This window comes from Trichosurus vulpecula, chromosome 3 (genome assembly GCF_011100635.1).
Source record: "Trichosurus vulpecula isolate mTriVul1 chromosome 3, mTriVul1.pri, whole genome shotgun sequence".
Classification (NCBI taxonomy): domain Eukaryota; kingdom Metazoa; phylum Chordata; class Mammalia; order Diprotodontia; family Phalangeridae; genus Trichosurus; species Trichosurus vulpecula.
In genome coordinates, this window is record NC_050575.1 from 274,149,950 (window position 1) to 274,174,841 (window position 24,892).

Here is a 24,892-nt window from a genome sequence, read left to right on the forward strand (position 1 = left end):
GCGTAGACAACGTGTAAATCAGAATGTAAGACAGAGGAGGGGGGAAATAACCTCAGAGAAGCCATTAGCATGTGGAGGAACATGAAAGACCTTCTAGAAGAGTAATGAGTTTGAGCTGGGTCTCAAAGGAAGGAAAAGTCAAGAGGAGAGGGGGAGAGCATTTCAGATATGGACCTGTGCAGCCAGTGCAAAGGCCCAGACACAGAGGATGAGCATTATGTTTGAGGTACAGCAAACAGGTCAATATGGTGGGATCTTGGATTTTGTGGAGGGGAAAAGAATGTGAGCATATAGGAAAGGCAGGAAGGAACAAGGTTCTGAAGAGATTTAAATGCCAAACAGCTCTGTGGAGGATAGACACTTGAGAGAGACCAAATAGAAGGCTATCACAACAATCCTGGGTAAAGGTGAGATGACTGTTTGAACTGGGGTGGCTATGGGAGTAGAATTAAGGACACATAAAGAAGAGATGTGACAGCCGAAGTTACAAGAGTTGACAAATAAGTAGAAGAGGGGAGTCAGAGACGACAGCCAAGTTTCAAACCTGAGTGACTGGAAGTTTGGTGGTACTATAGATGATAATAGATAAGCTCAGAAAAGGGGAGGATTTGAGGGGAAAGATAATAAGTTTGTTTTGGACATGTTTAGTTTGAAATGCCTATGGTCCATCCAGTTCAAAATGTCCAATAGATATTTGGTAACTGTAACAGCAAGCAAAGTGGGACCTTTTGCTGTTTTTTCTTTTGGAGTTCTTCTTAGCACTAAGCCAATCAAGTGCCTTTGATGGAGTCTTGCCTTTGATTGAATCAAGAGTCTTTGATTTAAAACAGTATATTTTGCTTAGAAGGAGAGGTGTGGGTAGAGAAAGAGACGCAGAGCTGAGAGAGAAGAGTGTGCATAAGCACCTAGGGGAACTTGCTTGTGGGGAAGCCTAATAGAAAGAATGTTTGTGATGCTGGCAGTCTCTCTGTTGGTCTGTATTAATTTCTCAGACAGAAGTCCTGTCTGTTGGTCTGTGTTAGTTTCTCAGACAGAAATCCTGTCTGTTGGTCTTTATGTGTGAATTGAAATGATGGTGCTGGTAATATGTATAAATATTGTCGTAGCCCTGTTAAGCTTTGCTTTCCCAGAAACAGAAACTTCAGACAGGAGCCCCTGAAGCCTGCTGTCAGGAAAGAGCAGGAAGAACTTGATGTGGAGCAGTCCCGTGAGCTGAGACAAGGAGCAGGAGCAGAGAGCTGCCTGCATGTGAATCCAGGCAAGGGCTGAGAGTGGTTGGTTGAGGAGAAGGAACCATGGGGTTTAGAAGTCAGCCTCAAGTCAAGACAAAAAAGGACTTTACTTGGACACTCTGTATTGACTGAGGAGATTTTAACTTACTTACTGAGGCCTAGGGGTGGATGGTATTTGTATTTTCTGCTACCCCTTAAGGATGATATGTTGTGCTAGGGAAGACCCTAGCCTGGGACCCCCTGTTTGTGTAAATAAGTACTTTGGGGAATGCTACTGAGTATGATGATATATGTTGTGTGGCTATTCTGAGAAATGCTATAAGATATGCTGAATGAAAACTTTTATTTAAGACTATGTGGGGCCACCTTAGTAATAAGTTATTATGTTATGTTGTTGTAAATGTTATGCTTTAGTTCCCTGAACAATGTTTAGTTCTGAATAGAGAATTCATTATACTATGTGATTAGACCCTTAAAATTATTCACAGCAGCAGTCCTCAGGTGTGCTGTCTGCCATGATTGGCTTTACAATGATATAGGATAGAGTTCAACTGAGAGAATTAGGCTGGATAATAGATCTGGGGATCACCCACATGGAGATAATAATTAAACCCAGAGGAGCTGAAGAGATCACCAACTGATAGTATAATAAAGAGGGTCAAGGAGAAGAGTCCAGAGAGACAGCCACAGCTTCTGGGTGTGACATGAAGATTCAGCAAAAGGCACCGAGAAGGAATGATCACAAAGGCAGGAAGAGAATTAAGAAAGAGCAGAGCCATGAAAACCTAGAGAGAAGAAAGTATCCAGGAAGCGGTGAACAATGTCAAATGCCACAGAGGGATCAAGAAGGATGAAGACAGAAGTAGTCACTAGGTGTGGCAATTACATGATCATTGATAACTTTGGAAAGAGCAGTTTTGGTGGAATGATGAGGTCTGAAATTGAATTGCAGAGACAGCAAGAAGAGAGGAAATGGAAGCATTGATTATATGGCTTAAGTTTAGATTGTTAAAAGGCAAACAGGAAGCAGGCAACAATCTTTTAAGTGCCTACTGTGTGCCAAGCACTATGCTAAATGCTGAGGACAGATACAAAAATAAGCAAAAGTCCCTGCTCTAAAGAAGCTTACACATAAATGAAGCTATGAAGGAGTGTAGGAGCAAAGAAAGGGGCTGAGATTATGGCAAAGTTCATAGAACAGAGGGTGCAGCCAGGAGGGGAATGAAGCACAACCAGCCAGGGCCCATCCCTAAAATGGAGTCCTCAAAAGGAGCACAACAACTGGAGAAGGCAGCTAACATGGTAGGATAATCCAAAGGTGAGAAGGGTTCCAGGGTGTGAAGAACACTGAGTCACCATGACAAAGTCTGTAGAGTCAGAAACACAAGAGAACAGCTAGAGAGCATAGCAGAATTAAGTGTGGGTTATCATTTTGCTTTTTAGAAGGTAGAGGAGACTTGGAGCCCTTGAACACTGATAATGAGATGATAAATAAGGAAAGAGGGGGAATGATAATGCAGAGGAGGGACAATCTGCTGGAAAAGATAGGAAGGGATGTTATTAAGATACATGTAGTCACCAAAGACTGGATGATGAGGCGGCCCTTCTACTTGCCAAGGCCAGTCCAGAGGGATGGGAAATGAGGGAGGAGGAAGAGAGCTCTTGATAAATGGCTTTGGTTTTTTTAGTGAAATATGAGGCAGAGAGGGTAAGAAAGAGAGGCCTCCAATATCATTGGAAGCTTTGACAAGAGAAGAAAAAGTCTGAAATAGTTGCTGTGGTGAGTGGGACAGGGAGTCATTTAGGAAGGAATGGCAAAATAGAGCCCAGTTGAGATTTGACAGCATAAATTTATTAAAGACCCAACTAGCTTTGTGGTTTTATTTCCTCTGGGACTTTGTGATTCTAAAGCCAGCTCTTGGTCAGTGACCACAAGTAGTCTCTAATTTGTCAGGTATAGACTGAAAAACATTTCAATACTTTCATGGGTCTGTTAACTGTTGATGAAGACACTCTCTCCCATGATGCAAATCACAGCCCATCCACACCCTCTCATTCTGTGGTACCTTAGTTTCACATATGGGGTCTTGGGGGGGGGGGGCAGTCAAGGTAGGGAACAGAGAGTAGAGGGGGAATCCTGGAAAGGACCTTAGAAACCTTCTAGTCCAACCCCTTCCTATTAGGAACGAGAAAACTAAATCCAATGAGATTAAATCGCTAAGGAATTAAGGCACAGAGGGATTAAGTGACTTGCCCAAAGATCACACAGGTAGTAAAAGACTGAATGTAGATTTGAACTCAGGTCTTCCTGACTCCAAGTAACCATGGGTATAGAATCCTACCTATCCTTCAAAACATACTTCATGCCTTACTTCTTACATGAAATTTCTCAACTCCAGCCAACAATTTGTCCTTTCCCTTTTTCTGTACCACGCAGTTAATCATTTAGGTGCATACTATTTTATCTTCGAATTGCTTATAAATCTTGACTTTTCAACAGTATCGTAAGGTATGAGAACAGGGCACAAATGCATTCTTTTATATTTCATATATATGTATATACGATTGCTGTATACGTATGCATGTATGTATATAGATATATATTGCGTTTATATTTGCATATTGTCCAGGATTTGACACTAACAGACCAAAAATTATAAGAACAATCAGAAGCATAAAAATAATTTTAAAAAGGCTAGAAAGAGAAAATAGATGGATAATCAATAATTACATAAAAGCAAAGCCAACTAGGATACAATCTTATCTACGAAGGACTAGTGACAGCTATTTCTGAAGACTGGGACAAAATAACAGAAGAAATCTCACACACTCACACACACACACACACACACACACACACACACAGCCTCCTAATGTTTTAAAACCGGTAGGAAAGGAAAATTATAAAAACAATCCAATCAATATTTATTGTGATAGGAAATGCAAATACAAGCATTTATCATGACAGGAAAATTGAAGTAATTTGAAGGATTTTTTGTTGGGGGGAGGGGTATTTTGTGGGTTTTGTTTGTTGCGGGGGGGGGGGGGGGGGGGGGGGGGGGGGGGGGGGGGGGGGGGGGGGGGGGGCGGTCATAGCCTAGAAAGTATCTGAGGCTGAATCTGAACTCAGGTCCTCTTGCCTCCATCCACTTTGCCACCTAGTTTCCTGAGGATCCAGCAAAGGAGACTGAAGGGCAATCGGGAGAATGAGGAGAGAGTGCCGCCCCAAAGCCAAACGAGAGTGTCAAAGAGGAGACGCTGATCAACAACGTCATGGAGAAGCTGAGAAGAACGAGGATTGAGGAAAGGTCACTGGTCACTTTGGAGAGACTGTTTCAGTGGAATGACTGGGTCAGAAGCTAGAGGTGCCTACTGTGCACGCGGCCTTTTCAAGGGGTCTAGCCACCAAGAGAGTTACTGACACGGTACGTGGGGCCTTAGCAGAGTAGACTGATAACCCCCAAAGGAAAACAATGACGACGCTGATTTGACCATGGTGCATGAGTCCAGAACTGAAGGGAGAAGGAAACCGGGGCTTAGGGATGAGAAGAAAAAGGGAGCTTGGGCAGAGGGCAAGGCAGAGGAGAGAGCAGGAGCATAGGGAAGTGAAGTGAAAAATGTACGGGGCTTTCCTGAGAAAGTAAACCAAGACAAAGAGTCCCCAGTTAGGTAGGGTGGGACTGGAAAGTGGGGTAGAGAAACAGAGAAGAAATTCCCTCAGGACAAGGTCTCAGGCAGAAGAGAGAGAAACTAGCTAACAAACTCATCTAGGTGTAATGGATGATTGTAATTCTTTAACCTTCCCAGAGATATCCGCCTTTTAACTAGAAATTCCAAACAGATAAAATACTTTATGGTCGACCCTTTCAGAATTTTCTTGGAGAACAGCCTTTGAAATGCTGAAGAATAGGAAAAAAAAAAAATCACAGCACCTAGCAGATGCCTCTCTATTTCCCTTCAATAGGTGCAAAGATCAGCCTACCATGGTCACAATACACCCAAGGTACAAATAGCACCTTCAAAGGCGGAAGAAAAATTGGATAAAAACAGGCTTGTTTGTTTGGGTTTCTTTAAAGTGTTTTATGAAGCTCTTTCCATTTGTGAGCTGGTCTCCATCATCTTTTTGGCTTTACTCTTCTCAGGGGTAAAGTGAGCCACAGGACAAAACTACATAGAGTACTCCCCAGGACAAGCAGTCAAGGCTACTTTGATAGCTCTAGACCTCTTCTCTATTTACAAATCCTTCTCAAGCAAATGAGAATGCAGCAGTTGTAAGCTGGTAAGAGATGAGTGACACCACTGTGCCTGAGGAAAGAAATCTTGCACAATACTTGGCACTAGTGTTGTTCAATGGCAAGGCTGCTTAAAGTCACAAGTTTTCATATGACCTCTGAATCTTAAAAAAAAAAAATTACAGCCCTATCCTGTAAGTAAGCTCAATACCAGGTCTGGTATCTAACCCTGTATGAACTTAAAATTCCTGTGCTAAACTTCAACAACCAACCAAAATCCCAACTGGGGACAGGGAGGTGCACTTTACCACAGATTAACTTCAGCTTTTCTCAAGAAAACAAACACTATTTTATCACTTTGTTAACAATAATGTTGCATCATTCCATTGTCACTTCTTTCTCAGACTACAAACATCGGTCACTTTGAAGACTCCAGCTGATCCAACTGATGAAAGTTACTATGAGCATCTTTTCTATAAAATGAGCTTTTTCTAGCTGGCAGCTATTGTAAAATCAGAAATACGGTCCATGAAGAAAATAGGAACAAGACTGGAATACTGGCTATTTCAATCCACCAATAGCACTATATCCTCCTTATCACAGGGGCTATCAGCCAACTCCTCCACACTCCCACCTGCACCACGGAAATCACATTTGGTAATTTCATTCTCAGATCCAGCTCTCTGAAATTTGCTCGCCTTCATTTTTCTGGGAATTGTACTAACAGATAAACTATAATATCACACTTTGCAGGCAGGTAATCTAACATGCTAGGATTTAGAAACAGAGGAGTTAGAATTCAAAGGGACCTAGGAGATCAAAGTCATACCCAAAGAGCACATCTCTGGAGACTGAGGATCTATGTTCAAATCCTGTCTCTTATTTACTACCTTTGTGACCTTGAGAAGTCACTTAACCTCTCTTGGCCTCAGTTTCTTCATCTATAAAATGAAGGGATTGGATTAGATAGCTCTAAGGACACTTTAAACTCTAAATCTATGATCTTAGGGGCTGAGCTAACATTTACCCAAGGGTACAGGCCTAGCAAGTATCAGAACAATTAAAACACAGGTCTTCCTACTCTGAATCTAGGGCTCTATCTATGCTTAGCCTGAAACCACCTTATGGAAGCTTCAGAATATAAGATTCTCTATTCTATCACTGAATTATGATGTTCTTTATTCTAACACTGAATTGTCTGTGTGACAAAATGAGAGGTAATGTGGGTATAGCAGATAAAGAGCTGGCCTTGGAGCTAAGAAGATCTAGAGTCAAATCCACATATTGATGGTGTGATAATGAAGTTCAAAGGGGAATAAAATATCCAATTCTCTGATTTAGGAAAGTAAACATACTCTATGGATTTACCATAAGAATTTCAAAAGGAAACTACAAAGTATAGGAACATTTTTCCTTTACCATGAAAAGTATCTAAAACCAAAAGCAAGCATCACATGGAAAAAGGAAATATGCAAGAGCAGACTCCCAATAAATACAAGATTAAAGCAAGATGCCTACTCTTCTCATTGTTTTTTGATGTTTTAGAAATGCTAACAATAGCAATAAGGGAAAGAAATGAAAGTCATAGAGATAGGCAGAACTATCCCTATTTGCTGATGATATGTTGGTTTATTTAGAAAATCCTTGGGAGTCAGCAAAGATACTAAGTGAGACAATTAATACCTTCAGCAAAGTTGCAAAATATAAAATAAATAGACAAAAATCAACAGTATTTCTATGTAATAACATCAAAGAGGCAATAAAAGAAAGGGAAATCTCATTCAAAATAACTACAAAATGAATATTTGCAGATCAATCACTAAAACACATAAAAATATTTGTATATATTTGATTATAAAGTGTTCCTCAAAGAAATAAAGAACAACTTTAATAACAGTTGGGCAGTGCCAACATAATAAAAATGACAGAAGTACCAGAGTTAACATAATTCTAATGCTAACCAATCCAACTATCAAAAAGCCGCTTTACAGAATTTGATAAAATAATAAGTTCATTTGGATAAACAAAAGATCTAGAACATCAAGGGAAACATGAAAAAAAAAAGTAGGAATGAAGCAAGACTTCTACACTTCAAACTATCCTATAAAGCAGCAGTCATTAAAACTATTTGGTACTAGTTACAACACAAAGAAGTTATGTGGGTAGGGGGAAGAATACAGTGAGAAAGGTGGCAATGTAAAAACATTTTAATAGAATATTATTTTTCAAAGGAGAATAAAAGAATGTAAGCTGTGCTTCCCTCAGTTTTGTGTTGCCATCATTGCTCTTCCCCTCACCCCTTAAATCCTGCATTCTAAAGGGCAGAGAATCAAGATGAATATCTAATTTCAATATCAAAAGATATTACAAATACTTAATTTCCAAGAAGAAACAATCAATTCCCAATGATTGGCTATATACGGGTCATGAACACAAACTGCCATGCAACATTAGAGTGGAAGCAATCTTTGTATAAAATCCTACTTGTTCCTTCCAAATATATGTAGATAATGGGTCTATAAATAGATATGTGATGAAGTTTAAAGTGAGAGAATCTAGATTCAAATCCTGTCTCTGTCATTTACTACTTTGTATGACCTCGGGCAACTAAAACTGCCTCTCTGGCCTCTGTTTCCTAATCATTAAGATAAGCGGGGTTAAACTAGATGGTCTCCAAAGTTTCTTCCAGCTCTAAATCCATATTCACATGGTCGGGGAAAACTTATTCTGCATCTATCTTCTTTATACTCACAACTAGAGGTTCAGGTCTTCACTACCTACGAACTGAACTCTGCTAATATCCTCTCACGGGGTCTCCTTAACTCTAGTTCCTTCAGTTTCTAACAATATGCCTCATGCTGACAAAATCATCCCTTTAACATTAAAAAAGTTAGACTCCCTTGCTCAAAAATCTTCAGTGCCTCACCATTTCCAACAGAATATACACAAAAAATGCTTAGCTTGGCATTCCTGGCTCCTAGCTTCTGTTCCAGACTTATTTCATTCCATTACCCTTCCAAGTACTGTATATTTCAGCCAATTAACTAACTGTTGTTTTGTAACACAGTTCTATTCTCTCCTACTACATGCATTCCCACCATTTCTGCATGTTGACTTGTTTAAATCTTCTTCAAGGTGCCACCTTCTCCTTCAAGCCTTTCTCTATGCCTCCACCTGCAAGTGATCTCCAAATTTTACCACAGGCCTTTCTGTGGACTTTTCTTGTACACTCACCATATTTTACCATCTTGCATACTTCCCCCATTTGGCTGAAAACCCCTTGAGGTTAGGGTCTTGTGAAGGTTCAGCACTTAATGTTTGTTGGAGACATTAACTAGTAACAATTCACATTTCTAGAGTGTTTTTACAGAACTTTCTTCACAACAACCCTGCTGAGGTAGTTATCTCCTTCTAACTCCATAGGGTCTATAAGGCATCATTGTCTGTGCTACATCTGGCACCTAGCTTACTCTTGTACAGTGTCCCTAAAGTCTGGACACGTAGACAAGAATGCATATTTTCAAGAAATGAAATTAATGAAATTTTAACAGGCCTTAGCCCCCTTGATTTCTTTTTTGGGGTACGCTAAAGGAGAAGGTGTACTCAATGAAAATCACAGCTGCAACACACTTGACTGAACACATAAAGAGTGAACGTGCTAAAATTGACGGCAATGTGGAGTTGTTGCATCAAGTTCACGTGAATCTTGCAAAGCGCATCAACCTTTGCATCACAAGTGATGGAAATCATTGAAGATGCTATTTGTTAATATTCCAATTAAATAAAATGTTGAAAATTTCATGCATTTCATTTCTTGAAAATATGCATTTTTGCCTATGTGTTCAGACTTTAGGAACACCCTGTATAGTTCTTAACCAGTTGCTGTGGTCCCTCATGGAGTTGTTGCATTATATTCCCAATTATACAGATGAAAAAAGCAAGTCTCAGAGAAGTCAGATAGCTCCTTCATAGTAGCAAAGCACATCAATGTCAAAACAGGGATTCAAATCCGGATATTCTGACTCTTAACTCTACCTATTATGTAGTGGGGCTTTTCCAGCCACACTATGACTATTAGCTATTCACTCCTCTTCCACCTTCCCTCCCTCCCTCTCTCTCTCACACACACACAGACACACACGCAAAATATTAATGTTCATGACACTCTCTTCACCTGGATGCAAATTAGTTGTGAGTTACGTAGAAATAGCAAATTCTAATGAAATTATATGGAAAAACAATCATAAAATAAAGATGTTTTTTAAAAAGCCAAGCCACTTCATTCAGTCCACAGGGCTTACTAAGCTAACACAAGACTCAAATGTTCTAAATAATGATACTAATTTGCCTTTTATGTACTAGATTTCATGTTTAAAAGCAAATAGTACAAGTTTAATGCCAAGAAGGGATTAGACAATATTGTACATAATTAAACAATCTTTCTTAAAATTGCTAACTCCCCCAAATATACAGGAACACTACAAACATTAAAATATTTCCTAAATATACTAAAAGGCACTATCTTATTCTCATTGTCATCATGACTTAACAATTCCATCTAAACTATACGGGATGCCCAGAGTCTTATCCCCAAAGATAAGGTCAGCAGAGACCTCTACACTTCTGAATGGTACATAAGTGACTGGTGGCAGTCTCCAGCTCTTCACCATGTGCCCCTCTTCTCCCCTACTTCTCTTCTCTTACCTTCCTCACCTCATATTCTCCTATTTCCTTTATTCTATCTCCCTTTCTTTCTCTATTTCCTGGCCAGGCTTACTAGCTAAAGTAGTATTTATCTACTACCAGCATTATAGTGTCTCCAGAATTCTGGGCATGGCTAATTAAGTTTTTGGTTTTTTTTTTTTTTTTGGAGGGGAGAGGTGGCACAGTTGGAGTTAAGTGACTTGCCCAAGGTCACACAGCTACAATCAGGTCCTCCTGACTCCAGGGCTGGTGAGCTATTCAATGCACCAACTATCTACCCCACTATTTGAGTTAAATAGACTTCTTGGCCCCCATGATTAGAACCAAAAGTTAAAGCACTAACACTGGAAAGAATGCCATCACACGAACAAGCTAATTTATTATGTGAATACTGGGTATATTCTTCCAAACTTCTCTAGAGTCATCTGCACTCATTGCCTTCTTTTCTTCAAACTCTCTCACATTTCCGCCCCCGCCCACCAAGTCTTAACCCCTTATAATATGAATAATGTCCTCACCATTCTGAAACTGTATCCAAGGTTACCCATGACCTCAATCATGAATCTGCTAGTCCTCACTGTTTCTGCAGTACGTGACACGATTGACCCCTCCTTCCTTCATTAATAGGAGCACAGAACTGGAGGGCACAGAACAGAGCTGGAAGGGACCTTGTATAACATCTAATCCATTAAATTCAATTCAACAAATATTCAACCTGTACTTAGTGCACTATAGTAAGCACCAGAAATTCAAAGACAAAACAAGACAATTCTTACACTAAACGAATTTATAATGTTTATCACCTAGTTTTGTTCTTTTTTTTCTTTGCAAGGGGGGTGTCACGTGTAAGTGGCAGGGAGGGGGAACTGGGAAACCTATAACAAAAGTTAGAATATGGGTCTGAACGGAATGGTGTGAGATTCAAAAAAGGAGAGGTCACTTATGGCTGGGAAAATCCAGTAAGACTTTATAGGAGGAAGGATCTGAGACAGATCTTAAAAGAGGAAAAGAGTTTTAAACGGAAGAGATGTGGAAGGAAGTTTTGCAGGTACAAGAGACATTGTAGATAATGACGGAGAGAATCAACAAACACCAAGAGGAATAAGGGGAATGACAAAGTAGTCTAGTTTGGCAGGACTACTAGAAAGAGAGACTGTAGACAACTCGGAATGCCAGACTAAGAAGACTCCTGGCACTGCCCTCATTCACCTGTTACCTGATGGTTTCTTCTCTGTCTCCTCTGCTAAAATTCCTCTTTTTTCTTCTATCCCAAGATTCTATTCCTAGTTCTCTGTCCTCTCTCTATAAATCCCCCAAGAGATTCTAGCATTTCAGCTTCAACTGTCACCTCATGTTTGTGACACCCAAACCAGAATTTTCAATCAGTCTCCTTTTACACTCACAAGCCCATTTATATTTTGACAGCCCACCAACTCCCTGCTTAAAATGTTTAAAATCATGAGATTATAGCAGCACAGATTTAGACTTGGAAAGATTCTTGGAAGCCATCTAGTACAATCCCTCATTTTAAATATGAGGAAACTCAGGCCAGAGAGGTAAAAAAAAATTACTTGCCTAAGGTCAAGCAACATTTAATTGGCAGTCCAGACTCAAACGCAGGCCCTTTTGTTTTAAATATATAGCTCTTTCCACTACACCATATTCAGCTTATGTCAAGACCTACCTTTCCCCTCAAGGCCTGCCTCAAGTCCGTGACCTCTAAAGCCCCTGAGCACCCTCCTCCTCCGAAATCTTATAACACTAATCACATCAGTATCATTCATCTGGCACCTAGCTTAAGTACCGTTTTGTTATTTCTCACGTACTCAATGGAGACAATGGATCAAGGAATTATTTTTGTTGTTATTTAAAAATAAGTTTCATAAAACAGACATCATCTTACCTTTTTGGCTAGAGTTCAAATGCAAAACCAATTTTATCATCACATACCACACAGATGCACTTGCACTCAGAGGCCTTAGTGGAAACAAACCAGGCACTTTGGTAGAGGGTGGGAGGAATAAGTGTGGGAAATAAAAGAGGACCTAAACCCATCTATACGATCCTGATTTTAGGGTGACCAGGGAAGCAGCAAGAGAAGCTTAAACAATAAATCGCTCCCTTCCTTTTACTTAATCTACAGCAGCAACATAGAGTCCTCAAGGTAAAAGGAATCTTAGAGGTCCCCCCAGTCTAACTTTCTGCCCCACCTTATACTGAAACCAAAAAGATCTAACCTCCCTTTGTGTCTTCTCCACCACGCCCCAGGAAGTTCATTATTGGGAAAACCTCAATATCTCCAAGATCCTGTCAGGCTTGGTACAGCCACCCTTAATCCCTCTGATTGAAGCCTGGAGCCACGAACTCCAAAACCTCCCTTTAAGAAGGAAGCTCAGCTCAGAACATCACTTTATTCCTCATGTGGCAACACTCCTGAGACTTCCCTAACTTCCCTAACATCATGGTCCTGGGTGGGGTATCTTCTCATCCCTCCCACCCAGCCATGCCCACTTTTAACTTCCTTTTACATGTTGGTTCCCCCCATCAGATTATAAACTCCCTGAGGAGAAGGGCTGGCTTTCTTTTTTTGTATTTGTATGGTAGACAGTAGACACTTACAACTTTCCTCCACTGACCCCAGTTCTGACCTCTAGAGCTACATAAATTAAACCTCTTCCACCCTTCTAACAATCCTTCAAATATCTGAAGACGGGAACCATGCCCCCTATATTCACTTAATCATAACATTTTGAGAGTTGGAAGGGACTTTAGTGGTCATTCAGTCTACCCCCATACCTGAAAGGAATCCCCACTACAACATATGACAAGTAGTTATCCTGAATGTGCTTGAAGACCTCCATAGAGCACAAACTCAACATCTCTCATGACAACCCAGTCCATTTTGAAACATCTTTAACTGTTAAGTATTTCACGATAACAAGCCTAAATTTGACTCATAGTAAGAACTAACCCATTGTTCCCGGTTTTGCCCTTTGCTGTAAATTTAATCCTTCTTCCATATAACAGCCTTCAAATAGTTACAGAACACCTATTTTTGTGTCCCACTGAGTCTTCTCTTGTCTAAGATCAGTATTACCCATTCTTTCAACTGATCTGCACATGACAACATCCTGGTTGCCCTGTTCTGGAAGCTCTCCAGCTTAGCAACAACTTTCAAAAATTATGAAGTCCAGAACTGGGCACAATATTGTGGCCAAAGTCTGCCAAGGGCAGAGTGCAGGAGGATTTTTTACCTCCTTTGTTCTTAAAGCAATACCTCTCTTAAGGAAAGCCAAGATCACATTAGCTTTAGTGTGGGTTATACCACACCACTAGCTCACACCAAGCTTTCCTGTCTCCTAAAATTTACATATCTTTTTCAGACAAATTATCCTTTCTCCATATTGAATTTGAGCTGATTATTTGAAATCAAATACAAAGCTTTACATTTTTCCCGTTGCATTCCCTCTTATTAGATTCAGTCTAATGCTCTAGTCTTTTCTCCAGATTTCATATCCCCAGTTCTTTGAACTGTTCTTTAATCAAGAGTCCCCTCAAAATCCTAGTCATGCCCTCTGAACGTGCTCAAGATTGTCAATTTACATTCAACATGTAGCTCCTCAAACTGAACCTGATATTTTATGCTAATATGACTCGAGCAAAGTACAGTAGAATAATTATTTCCCTATTCCTGACCATGGTTTCACCAAGGCTACCTAATATCACATTAAGTTTTTTGGGGGGCAGCTACATCTCACTGCTGATTCATATTGAATTTAAAATTCACTAAAGCCTAGTAGAGTGAAGAGTAGTATATTTAGAGTTTGAGGATCTGGGTTCAAAACTGACTCAAATACCTCGGACAAATCGCTTGATTTTTCTGGGCTTTATCTTAAGAAGTGAGTGAGGCTGGATGATCTCCAAGGTCCCTTACATTTCTAAATCTCTGATCCTGTGATCCTATTTTTCCTATAAATGAATGCAGAAGCCAGTCTCCTGCGTGCTTCCATTGTACTTCTTTAACTGAAAACCCTTATTAATTTTCATGTTATCACTTTCTGAACATCTTGTCTGTGATCCTTTTAAACCTCAAGTCTGTGATCCCTGGTATTAGCTACTTTACTCATCTGTGTGTTATCTACAAACTTGAGAACCTGCCTTCTATGGCTTCATCCAAGTCACTCACAACAGTGTACATACAGGACAAAAACTCCTTGACAGCAGTTAGGGAATTTACAGTGTTAAAAAATTTCTATCCAGATTGGCATCGATCCATTTAACCAACACTTTTTGAGTGCCACCAAACAGCTACAAATCCACCTAAGTACAATAACGTCCAACCTAGATTTCCTCATCTTGCCCTTTGGGTTGGACCAGATGGCCTCAAGACCTCTATCAGCTCTAGATGCTAGGATATCACGAAAGATCTTGCCAAATATCTTGACAAAATAGAGGGACCCTATTATCTATGATAGTCCTTGGTCTGGTATCTGTAGGAAAAAAAGGAAACAACAAATTTGGCAAAATTTCTTAGCAAACCAATGACAGTTTCTACTAATTACTCCCTAAGTGCTCCAACCTTTCTTTTAATGATGTAGCATATCATTTTCCCAGAGAACAACATCAAAATCATCAGTCTATAGTTTTTAGGAATCTATCTTTTTTGACCTTTTGCCCAACTCAAGTTTCAGAATTACAGAATATTAGAGCTGGCCAGAACTGCAGACATCACCAAGTACAATTTTAACTAAGCCCAAAGCGGAAGAGACTTTCCCCAAAGTCACAGTGCTATTTAGTGGCTGAACTAAGACCGGAACCAAGGATACCTGACTTCCTATCCAATGCTTTTTCCACCATAATATAACACTGATTCTTGGCACTTGCAGGATTCCTTTGCCCAAGTGGACCATATCTGGACAAGCAAATGGAATTAAATGGAGAGAAGGGAAAGGGGAAAGTGGAGCCTGCTTAAATCTAAAAGTTCAAGAAGAGAGATCAAAAGCATTAACAAAAGTGCCACTAATTTCTCATGCGTCACCTGAAATCTCTATTTCCTTCATTCACTCATTAAAACAACCATTTAAGTAGCTACTAAGTACAAAGCCCTGGGCTGGGTACAAGGGTACAAAGACAAAAATAAAACAGCCCCTACCTTCAAGGAGCTGAGCTAAAAAGAAATGGCATAGAAATGGGAGTAGTTATTAGTGCCTGCCAAGTCCTATACCAATAGCAATTACGGTATTATTAGCACACTGTATCCTTAATACCCAATCTCTTAAAGCCTTTAATCTCAGAATGTGCCTAATTTTTCCTATGAAGCAGAAAACCTATAAAAAGGTAATTCCACACATTTTAATTATCTAAATTACTTTCGGATTTCTTACCCTCAAATAATAATATCTAGCATATCAATATCATGGTATAAATAATATAAATGAAAATATGCATGGATGCTATTTTAAGGTGTTTTCTTTTAAAAAGTCACACATAGCTTTTAAACTCAAAAAGCTTTAGAAAAACTTTGTAAACGAAATTAAAAACTAAGATTTATATAATGCTTTAAGGCTTGCAAAAAGCTCTAATAAATATTATCTCATTTGATCTTCTTAACAACCCTGAAAGGTAGGTACTCTACTCTTATCTTCATTTTACAGATGAGGAAACTGAGGCAGAGAGCAGTTAAGTGATTTTTCTGGGTTAGTAATACAGCCAGTAAGTGCCTGAGGCAGAATTTGAACTCAAGTCTTCCTGATTCCAGGTCCAGTACTATATCCACCTTGCTACCTAGCTGTCAATGATACTTCTTTTTTTCCTTTAAAAACCACTGGTTTCAAAATACTGACAATTACGATGACTTTCCCAATTTTACCAGTAACAACAAGAAAAAATAAGAGGTCAGATCAGTTCTCTACCTTTCAAACAAGAAATTGGCAATCTTCCTATTAGTATCTTTTAGCTAGCTGGCTAGTGAACTAGAGAGGACAGCCTAGAGTCAGGAAGACCTGAGTTCAAATCCCACCTCAAACACTTACTAGTGGTGTGACCCTGAGCAAGTCACTTTAAACCTGTTTACCTTCATTTCATCATTTGTAAAATGAGCTGGAGAAGGAAATGGTAAACCACTCCAGTGATCTTTGCCAAGAAAGCCCGAAAATGGGGTCATGAAGAGTTGGACACGCCTGAACAACACCATAACCATGAGACTCGGATTTACATAAGGCAATAGAACTTAGTGGGTGGAGAGGACATAAGTAGGTCAAATGTCCATTTAATCTATTTGTGGATCAACAGAAATACATGGCTTTTCTACTTTGTTATCAACTCAGAAAACACTTTTAGAAGTGGTCAACTTTTCTAAGCAACTTCCTCACCTGAACAAATTTTGAAAGTTAGCTGAAAAAGGACTAATTTTCTTTCAACGAGTGAAAAAGAAGTCAAAATGTGGAAAGGACTAAGATTAAAATGTTACAATATAAAGCCCTCACACATTTATAACTCTACTCCATTAATTTCAGTATGTTTTAAACACATGGGCACTCAATAGTACTGATAGATCCCTCTTCAGCAGCTTTTCTCAAGGACCTACTTCCAATCCACTGGCCTATTTATTTACCTTCCCTTTTAAATGATGGAAAGTCACACTTTAACTTTCTCTCAAACCCTCATTGCTACTAATTAGAAACTTTACATTCCAAAGGATCGAAAATATCTGTCATTAAGACATATGCGGCCTGAGCCGGCTCTCTGTTAGTGGAAAGAATGCTGGACGTGGGTGTTCGAAGAAGCTGGTTCAAACCCCACTCGCTCTCTTTGGAACCTTATAACAAATCGCTTAAACCTATCAGGGGCTCAGTTTCAGCATATGTAAAATGAGAATATAATCAACTCCAAGGACCCTTTCAGATCAAAATCTAAGTAAAGCTGCTCCCTATTCTGTGGATGCTTTTAGAAACAGGTATGTTCACTGGCGTACTTTGCCATCACTCTTAGGGATATCTTTACATATACATATACATATGTATGTATATATATATATATATCAGGGATATCTTTTTTTTTAATCCTGGAGAAGAAATAGTTGCTTCTTTTAAAACTTAAAAAGTTCAAATAAATTCAAATACAGAGGGCTCTCCCAGTATTTTCACTGTACCCACAATTCCTTTCGCTCAACAAAGATTATGAAGCCTCTACAGTGTGCTAGGCGCAGGGAATACCAATAAAAAAATGGAACACTCCCTGCCCTCAAGGAACTTAACTTGCAGCTGTGGGTGGGGGTTGGGAGGGAGGCACACAACAGAGACAAGGAAGTAAATACAAATAGAGTAAGTGAAATATCAGAGTATGTAGAAAGGTAAGTTGAAGAAGGGCGCTGCTAAAACTGGGGGGTGCAGACCCCGAAACCGTCCAGGATGCTGCGGACTCGGGCGGCGACTGCCAGGTCTGGCTAGGGATTCGGAGGAAGGCGAGAACTTCTCCTCCAGGGGCATTTACACTTTGACAGTTTGAAAGCGGCCGGAGATTTCCTGGCCCAAGACTTTCCAGGGGCTGGCTCTGCTTCGCGAGGCGAACGGGAGACTCGAGCCAGCATGCCTCTGGACGACGTGACCCTCCACACTCAAGCAGACGGACAAACAGCCTGGGGACTCAGCAGGCGGCCTGGCGAGGAGCGTGGCGGGGATGGCAGGGGCTCCCCTCCTACTTGGGATTTCCAACAGGGGGGATGGGGGGGGAAGGGGCGGGGACGAGGGCGGGGAAGGATGAGACTGAGAAGGGGAAGGGGTGGGGGGCGAGGGGACGGACGAGGGACAGGCTCACTCACCTTCGGTTCATGGGCCTGACTCTCACGGCCACTTTGACTGATGCCATGGCTCATCCCTGCCCGGCCAGCACTGGCTCGGCCCCTGACCCCTGGGCTCCCTGCTGCTTCCCCCGCTGCCCCCTACACGCCCTGAGGTCACCGTCACAGCCTCCTCCCCACCCCCACCCGGCCCCGCTTCGCCAGCTGCTGGACCCGCAACTCCCTGGAAACTACTTTCTCCACTCGCAGCTGCCCCCGCCCACTTCCCTCTCCTCCTCCTCTTCGTCCACCTCCTCCGGGTTTTCCTCCGCTCCCAGAGTTCCCACCCCCACCCTCTCTCCAGGTCTCCCCCCCACCCGCGAGGGCGGGGCCGGCCGGAGCGCTATCAAAGCCGCCTCCTCCTCCTCCTCTTTGCAGCCCCCGAGCCACCGTGGATACTGAGCATGCCCAGTATGCGGCTCCTGCGAGGAGCGGGCGAGACAAGGCAGTCGGGCAGCCAGGCCGAGGGGGAGGATTCCACTTCTCCGGGTTTCCATGACAGCCGAGAGCCAGCGGCGGCGGCGGGAGGAAGCAGAGCGCGGGCTTGGAGGAGGCGTGTGCGGGGCGTGGACGAGGGCCGCTGCTTCCCGGCGGAGCTGCCAAGCTGGCTACCTGCTCTGCGCTATATTCTTTCTTTTTTTTTGCTTTTTTTGGTGTGATTGCAGCAGTGCCGGGAACTCCCGGGAAGGAAAGCACCTCTCCCAGGGTAACAATTCTGCAATTTCAATCAGTAAACATTTATCAGGCAACTACAGTGTGCCAGGCACTTTGCCAGACGTTGGCTCGCACTGTTGAGAAGCGGCTTCCCCAGGGGCACAGATGGATCAAAGATGGGGCTTGCACTGCCCTCCTGACTCAGGATCCAGCCCGCTATGCGATGTTTTATATACGCTAGCCTAGATTTGAACCCAAGCCTTTTTATAAAGTCAGCCTTTTCCATTAGACCAAGCTGCATTTATGACTAATAACTCCCTATTTTTCTAGCGTTTTAAGATTTGCAAAAGTACGGTTACAAATGTTATCTCATTTTATCCTCACAGCAACCCTGGGAAATAGGTGCTTTTTTATCCCCATTTTACAGATGAAGAAACTGGCAGGTCAGTTAAGTGACTTAACCAAGGGTCACACAGCTAGTAAGTCTCTTAGGCAGGATTTGAACCTAGATCTTCCTGATTCCAAGTCCTGCATTCCCTCTACTGCACCACTGCTGCCTGTGGACATACTAACCTTAAATGCACACAGCAGGTCGCAAAGGAATCGCCAAAGGGTAATCTGGAAAGGGTACTTGCTAACAGAAGGAAATTCTTCCCACCACCTCCCCCACTCTTGGGAAAAGACTGGACAGATACCCTACTCCACTGGGAGGGTCAGAATCAGGTGGAGAGGCTGCTGAAGAATGTCTTAGTTGACCTGTGTTGTCAGAGGGGAGCCCAATGAGAAGTAGTCACTCCCTGATGCTGTTAAGGAATCTACGGGGACCTCATGTGGAATCCTAGATTTTAGAGTGGGAAGGGACCCATGTGGATGGTCGTTGTTCAGTCGCTTTCAGTCATGTCTGACTCATCGTGACCCCATTTGGGGTCTTTCTACTTCACAGAACAAAAACCCTTGAGATATCACATATTCCCTCAGGCCTAGATGCAATTCTGTCAGGGGGAAGGAATGGTATTCATGGACAATTAACTTTTAAGTTGCCTCTGGATTCTGTTTACTAGCAAAGTGAGGGAAATTATGTTACCCAGGTAATGTAAAAAAAAAAAAATCAGCCAGTTTTTAAGGAAACAAAGAATAAGCAAAAAGTGGATTTTCACCTGCATTTCACTGATTAATGTTTCCCCACTTCTTTCCTTTGTCAACAAAGACCTAACTGATCCATATACAGAATTCTAGGTCCCAGCTCCATGACTAGAGGGCCTCTAATCCAATCCCCTCCTTTTACAAATGAAGAAACTGAAGCCCAGAGAGATGTGATTTGACCAAGATATTAACAGCTGATACTTATGTAGGGCTTTCCAGTTTGAAAAATGCTTTACATATGTTATCTCATTTAAGCCTCATAGCTGTGAGGTAGGTGCTAAGGATACCATTAGCAAGGTTGGATTTGGACAAAGGTCTTCCTGACTCCAACTCACCCAGTCTCCTATGCCAAACTGCCAAATTGTAGATTCTGTAACTAATAATCCAGAGTTCTTCCCAATGCCCTCCCTAGGCAAAAAAAAAAAAAAAAAAAAAAAAAAAAAAAAAAACTCTCAAATAGGATAGCCCTTCTTGTTTCACTATTTTCTCCTTTTATCTTACAGAAATGTTCTGTGTCATTCAGATTTCCTTCTCGATCTGGTCTAACTGGCTTCCTCACAATCAGCCCATACTTCCTTGGCCCTCCAAGAGTAATCCTTCCATGTGGGTCTAGAACAGACCTAGAACCTACTCCATTCCATCCCTGAATCAGCTTCTTATTGTGGGTTGTCTTCTTCCATTAAATTGTAAGCTCCTTGAGGTCTCACAGGGACTATTTTTTAAATTGTTATTTGTGTGCCTGGTGCTTAGCACAGCACCTCTCACATAGTAGGTGCTTAATAAATGCTTCTTGAATTTAATCTGAAAAATGAGGGGGTTGAACTTATTTCTGTCTTTGGTACCTACTGACCTAAATCCTATGAGCCTATGATATCATCTCATCCCAAAGTCAATATTTGTTATGCTAAAATAACCCTTTTGAATATATAACATGGCCAATTCACTTCCATATCTGATGGGCAGCGTCAGTGTTCTGTTCAGTGGTCTTTTGCACTGGCCTGTCTGTGTACCCTCAAATAGCAGAGGATTGGGAAAAGAGGATAATGTCCTTCTTTAATATAAGTTAGGTAGGTATGGTCAGTCTGTAAAAATCCATTCTCTCCAGCATCACCAGGATCTAGGTAAGTAGATTCCTCTCCCTACCTTATCTGTTAAAGTCAGTCAATCAACATCACCTCCCTGAAGAAGCCCTGAACCTCTGTGTCTGTCTGTCTGTCTCTCTCTCTCTTTCAATAAAAGGAATCTCATCCTATTCCAGCTCATCATAGTGCTTTGCCTGGGTCTCAGTTTCCCCAATCACAACTATCTGGGCTTGTGTTGTTGCCCCTCTTTTATTTTACTGTAAGCTTGAGGATCCAGGACTATCATCTTTATGCCCGAGTGCCTCGCACGGGACTTTTCACCTACTGGGCACCAAAGAATTTTATCCTTGGGTAAAGATCAGTAATGCCCATGTTGCAACTGCTCCACCTCCTCTGAAGAGTATCTTTCCCCTTAAAGGATCCTGACTTCTACAACCAATGTTTGTTAATAATGACTTATATCCAGGGCTCAGGAAGTCCACAGGACCATGACCACTTTTCCGCATGTTTTCCAAATTCTCCCGCAATCCCCAGCTTTGATCCCAGAGGGAAAGCCCAAGAAGAGCTTCTGTGGGCTACTTCGAAAACCTGGAATAAGTTTAGTTGGAACTGGGTAGCCAGGCAACTTGAGTCCGACTAGGCATGCTCAGTATCCTGGAGGTAGGTTTCTTTATGATAGAGAAGGAAACCGCCTTTAATCTAAACACGGCCTCTAGCTTCTGTGGAGTCTCTTAAGGGAGCTACCGGGGGACAAATCACGCGCTGTCCAAAGGGAAAGTGCTGAGTTTCCTTAGCGCAGTGACTCAGTTTGAGCTAAGCCCCGCCCCACAAGGCAAACCCCTTCTGCACCTGAGCTGTGCCTAGCCACCTGTTCTGGGCTCAGTCACCAAAACAGCTGTTAGCTCTTCATTCCTGGGCGGAGGCGGTTGTCGCTGCTCACTCCTTGGAGAAGTGAATGCCTGCACCATTCAAACTTAAAAAATTAGTTCTGTGCTTCCAGCGGCCCTGGAAATATCTGTGAACTAACACTTTCAGTTATACACACACACAGAGTCTACAGAAATCTGAAATATTGTAAGTAACCATAACACCAATATTTTCTACAGCCTCCATACCTTTACTTCATTCTCTGTGCCTGGAGTGTCTGTCTTTCCATCTGTAAGCCTGTGAAGCCCAAATTCAAATACCACTTCCTCCATGAAGCCTTGCCTGATTCCCCTTTGTAACGAACTCTTTGCCCCAACTTACGTATCTCTATGCTTATGTGATAGTGTGTATTGTAGCTATTTGTGTATGTCATACCTCCGCCCCACACCCTCCCCCACTAGATGTTAAGCTTTGAAAAAGACCATAAAGGACATCTCCTCCAGAAATCTTTAACCTTTTTGGGACAGTGGATACCTCTGACAATCTGGTAAAGCCTATGGACACGGTCTCAAAATGTTTTTAAAACTACACTGTAAAATACATTGGCTTGCAATGGAAGTCTGTGTTGTAGAAATAGCAAAAAAAAATTTTTTTAATTCAGGACCCCAGGGTAAGAATTCGTAATCTAGTCTAGCTTCTTTGTTTTCTACAAATGAAGGTACTGAGACCCTAAAATATGAAATAATTTGCCCTAGGCCCCACAGGTAAGTGGCAGAGCCAGAATTCCAACCTATCATTTGATTCCAAAAGCAGAACTCTTTCCAGTGCACCACCATATCGCTGACCTTCTCATATCTAAATTTTGTGTCTCCCTTTGTGGCTAATGTAACACCTATGCCAGATGTGGATCCTTATATTCTCTCTGGAGAATGTCACTTACCCCAGCCTTCCTTCCCATGATCTGAGTTCTCAAAGAAAAAGAGTCCCAGAGATAATCTCATTGTGAGGAATATGCTCTTCCTACTCACTACTAAGAGTCTTGAGCCCCACCTGGTGTGTTTCCATTTATACAAACCAAGCCACTCATAATAAAAATATATTAGAGTTTAAAGGTGAAAGCAATAACATCACAGGTTTTCCTATATGGAACATGCAGGAAGAATAAATACATCATATTACACACACAAACCTAAGTTACACTCTTAAATCAGTAGAGAAGAGTGGGAACCCACATTTAGAAACCTGGCAGGGAAGCATGTGAATATGCAAAACCCATGTATTTAGGATAACTTACGATTTTGGAACTATCAATTTTGGTGTCATCTTTCTTAGGAGCTATCCATAAAAGTTCCTTGAGCATAGCTTCTGTATTGCATAGATGCATGCAATGTTAAGCTTATAAGGTTTGTATAACACTTTAAGGTGAGCAAAATGCTTTACATCCATTCTTTCATCTGATCCTCACAACAATCCTGGAGGGATGGGTTGGGGGGGAGGGTAGAGCCCAGGGAACAGGTGCTATTATCTCCATCTCACAAATTATAAGAAAATGAGGCTGAGAAGTTAATTGACTTGCCCAGGGTCACCCAACTAAGGAGACAATTAAGGAGACATTTGAATTCAGGGCTTCCGGAGTCCAAGTCCATTTCTGTATTCACTATGCCAACATTCTTTCCAATTAACTGTAGAACATTTAGATAAACCTCATAGCCTAACACTCTACTTCCTCAACTCCCCCACCCCCAACATAAATCTTTGCTTCATTTTTTTCCTACCCAGTTTCTTTTGGGAATCAGAGCCATCTAAATGATGACCCTCACAATTCATTTCATAATGCCTGGTTGTGTGGCTACACTGACCCCTCCTGTAACATATAAAAAGATATGTTTGCCATTTTGGATTTTTGCAATAGCAAGAGCCATCTTTCCTTTGTGGATATCAATAAATCACATTGCTTACTAGAAGATGTATCTGTGCATGGATACATTAGAAATGTCCTGCTGACCCATTTCTGAGATTTCTTTTGTACAAAGTATTGAATAAAAAGTCCTAAATGAATGTTAACCTGCTCACTGGACCTATGGTATCCTTAGGAGTCCCAAGATTGGCTCAGAAGAGTTAGGAACTAAATCAGAAATTCAGTCCATAAACAAATTTAATGGCATCTTTAGCCTCTGTTTTGCCATAAGGCCTCTTATAAGCTAACAGGGATAAGCCCCTGAGTTCTGAGAATAGTTCTCAGAACCCAGCCAAGACAATGAGAACAGGCCTAGGAGATTCATGGGATGAGAGAATCTACTTCCTTCTTATTCTGCTTTCTTCACAATCTCAACTGACTACAATAGATAAAGATCATCTGGGAGTGAAAACAACAAATAATATCATTCTTCCCCACCAGTCACTGTCTTGGGATTCCAAGGCAAGAAAAAGTGTTGAAAGACCACTGGCACACCTCAGAGGTGAGATTTTTTCTATACAAAATAAAAAGTTCAGAAGGGCCCTGAGAATCTCCACCTTCCTACTGCTATGAATTGATCAGGTCATATCTGACAGCTGTTGGAGGCCAACCTGGAGACATGGAGCTGAGAACTTGAAGCATTCCTTATCTCCAGTTCTCGTGTCCAGGTCTCCACAGATCACTAAGGGACTACTAAATCAGACTCTAGGGTAGTCTCTGATAAAAAGATTAATAAATAAAAACAATCCCTGCCCTTCAGGAATTTGCATTTTAAATGACATGGGTAAAAGGCTGCCTATTCAATGCCTCAAACTGGATGCCCCATAGACAAAATGCCCTAAATGAAATTTACTGTCTTTCCCTGTCTACCCTCCCAACTTCCAAAATTCTCTGTTACTGATAAGGGTACCACCATTTTCCCAGTCTGCCAAGCTCCCAACCTAAGTGTCAACCTCAACTCTTCACTCTCCTTCACCCCCAAAATCGGTAGATTTTACCTTGCTACCTTCTCTCCAATACATCCCCTTGTCTTTTCTGACTGATACCACCTCAGTGCAATCCCTCATCACCTCATGCCTAAATGATTGCAATAGACTGCTGGTTGATCTCCCTTCCTCAAATGTCTCCCTATTCCAGTCCATCAATTTGACTAAGTTGTGAAATTAATCTTCCTAAAATACAGG

General features: G+C 41.4%; 1 protein-coding gene across 4 annotated transcripts in view; it reads right to left on the bottom strand.

Moving 5' to 3' along the window:
- Positions 1-18,326, bottom strand: part of KIF16B (kinesin family member 16B) — a 385,946-nt gene extending 367,620 nt beyond the window's left edge. For all 4 annotated transcript variants that reach the window (XM_036749261.1, XM_036749260.1, XM_036749262.1 and 1 more), the window contains exon 1: positions 17,988-18,326. In XM_036749261.1, coding sequence (XP_036605156.1) covers positions 17,988-18,034 — 47 coding nt within the window. In that variant the 5' untranslated portion in view covers positions 18,035-18,326. The remainder of the gene's footprint in view (positions 1-17,987) is intronic.
- Positions 18,327-24,892: the final 6,566 nt, after the last annotated feature.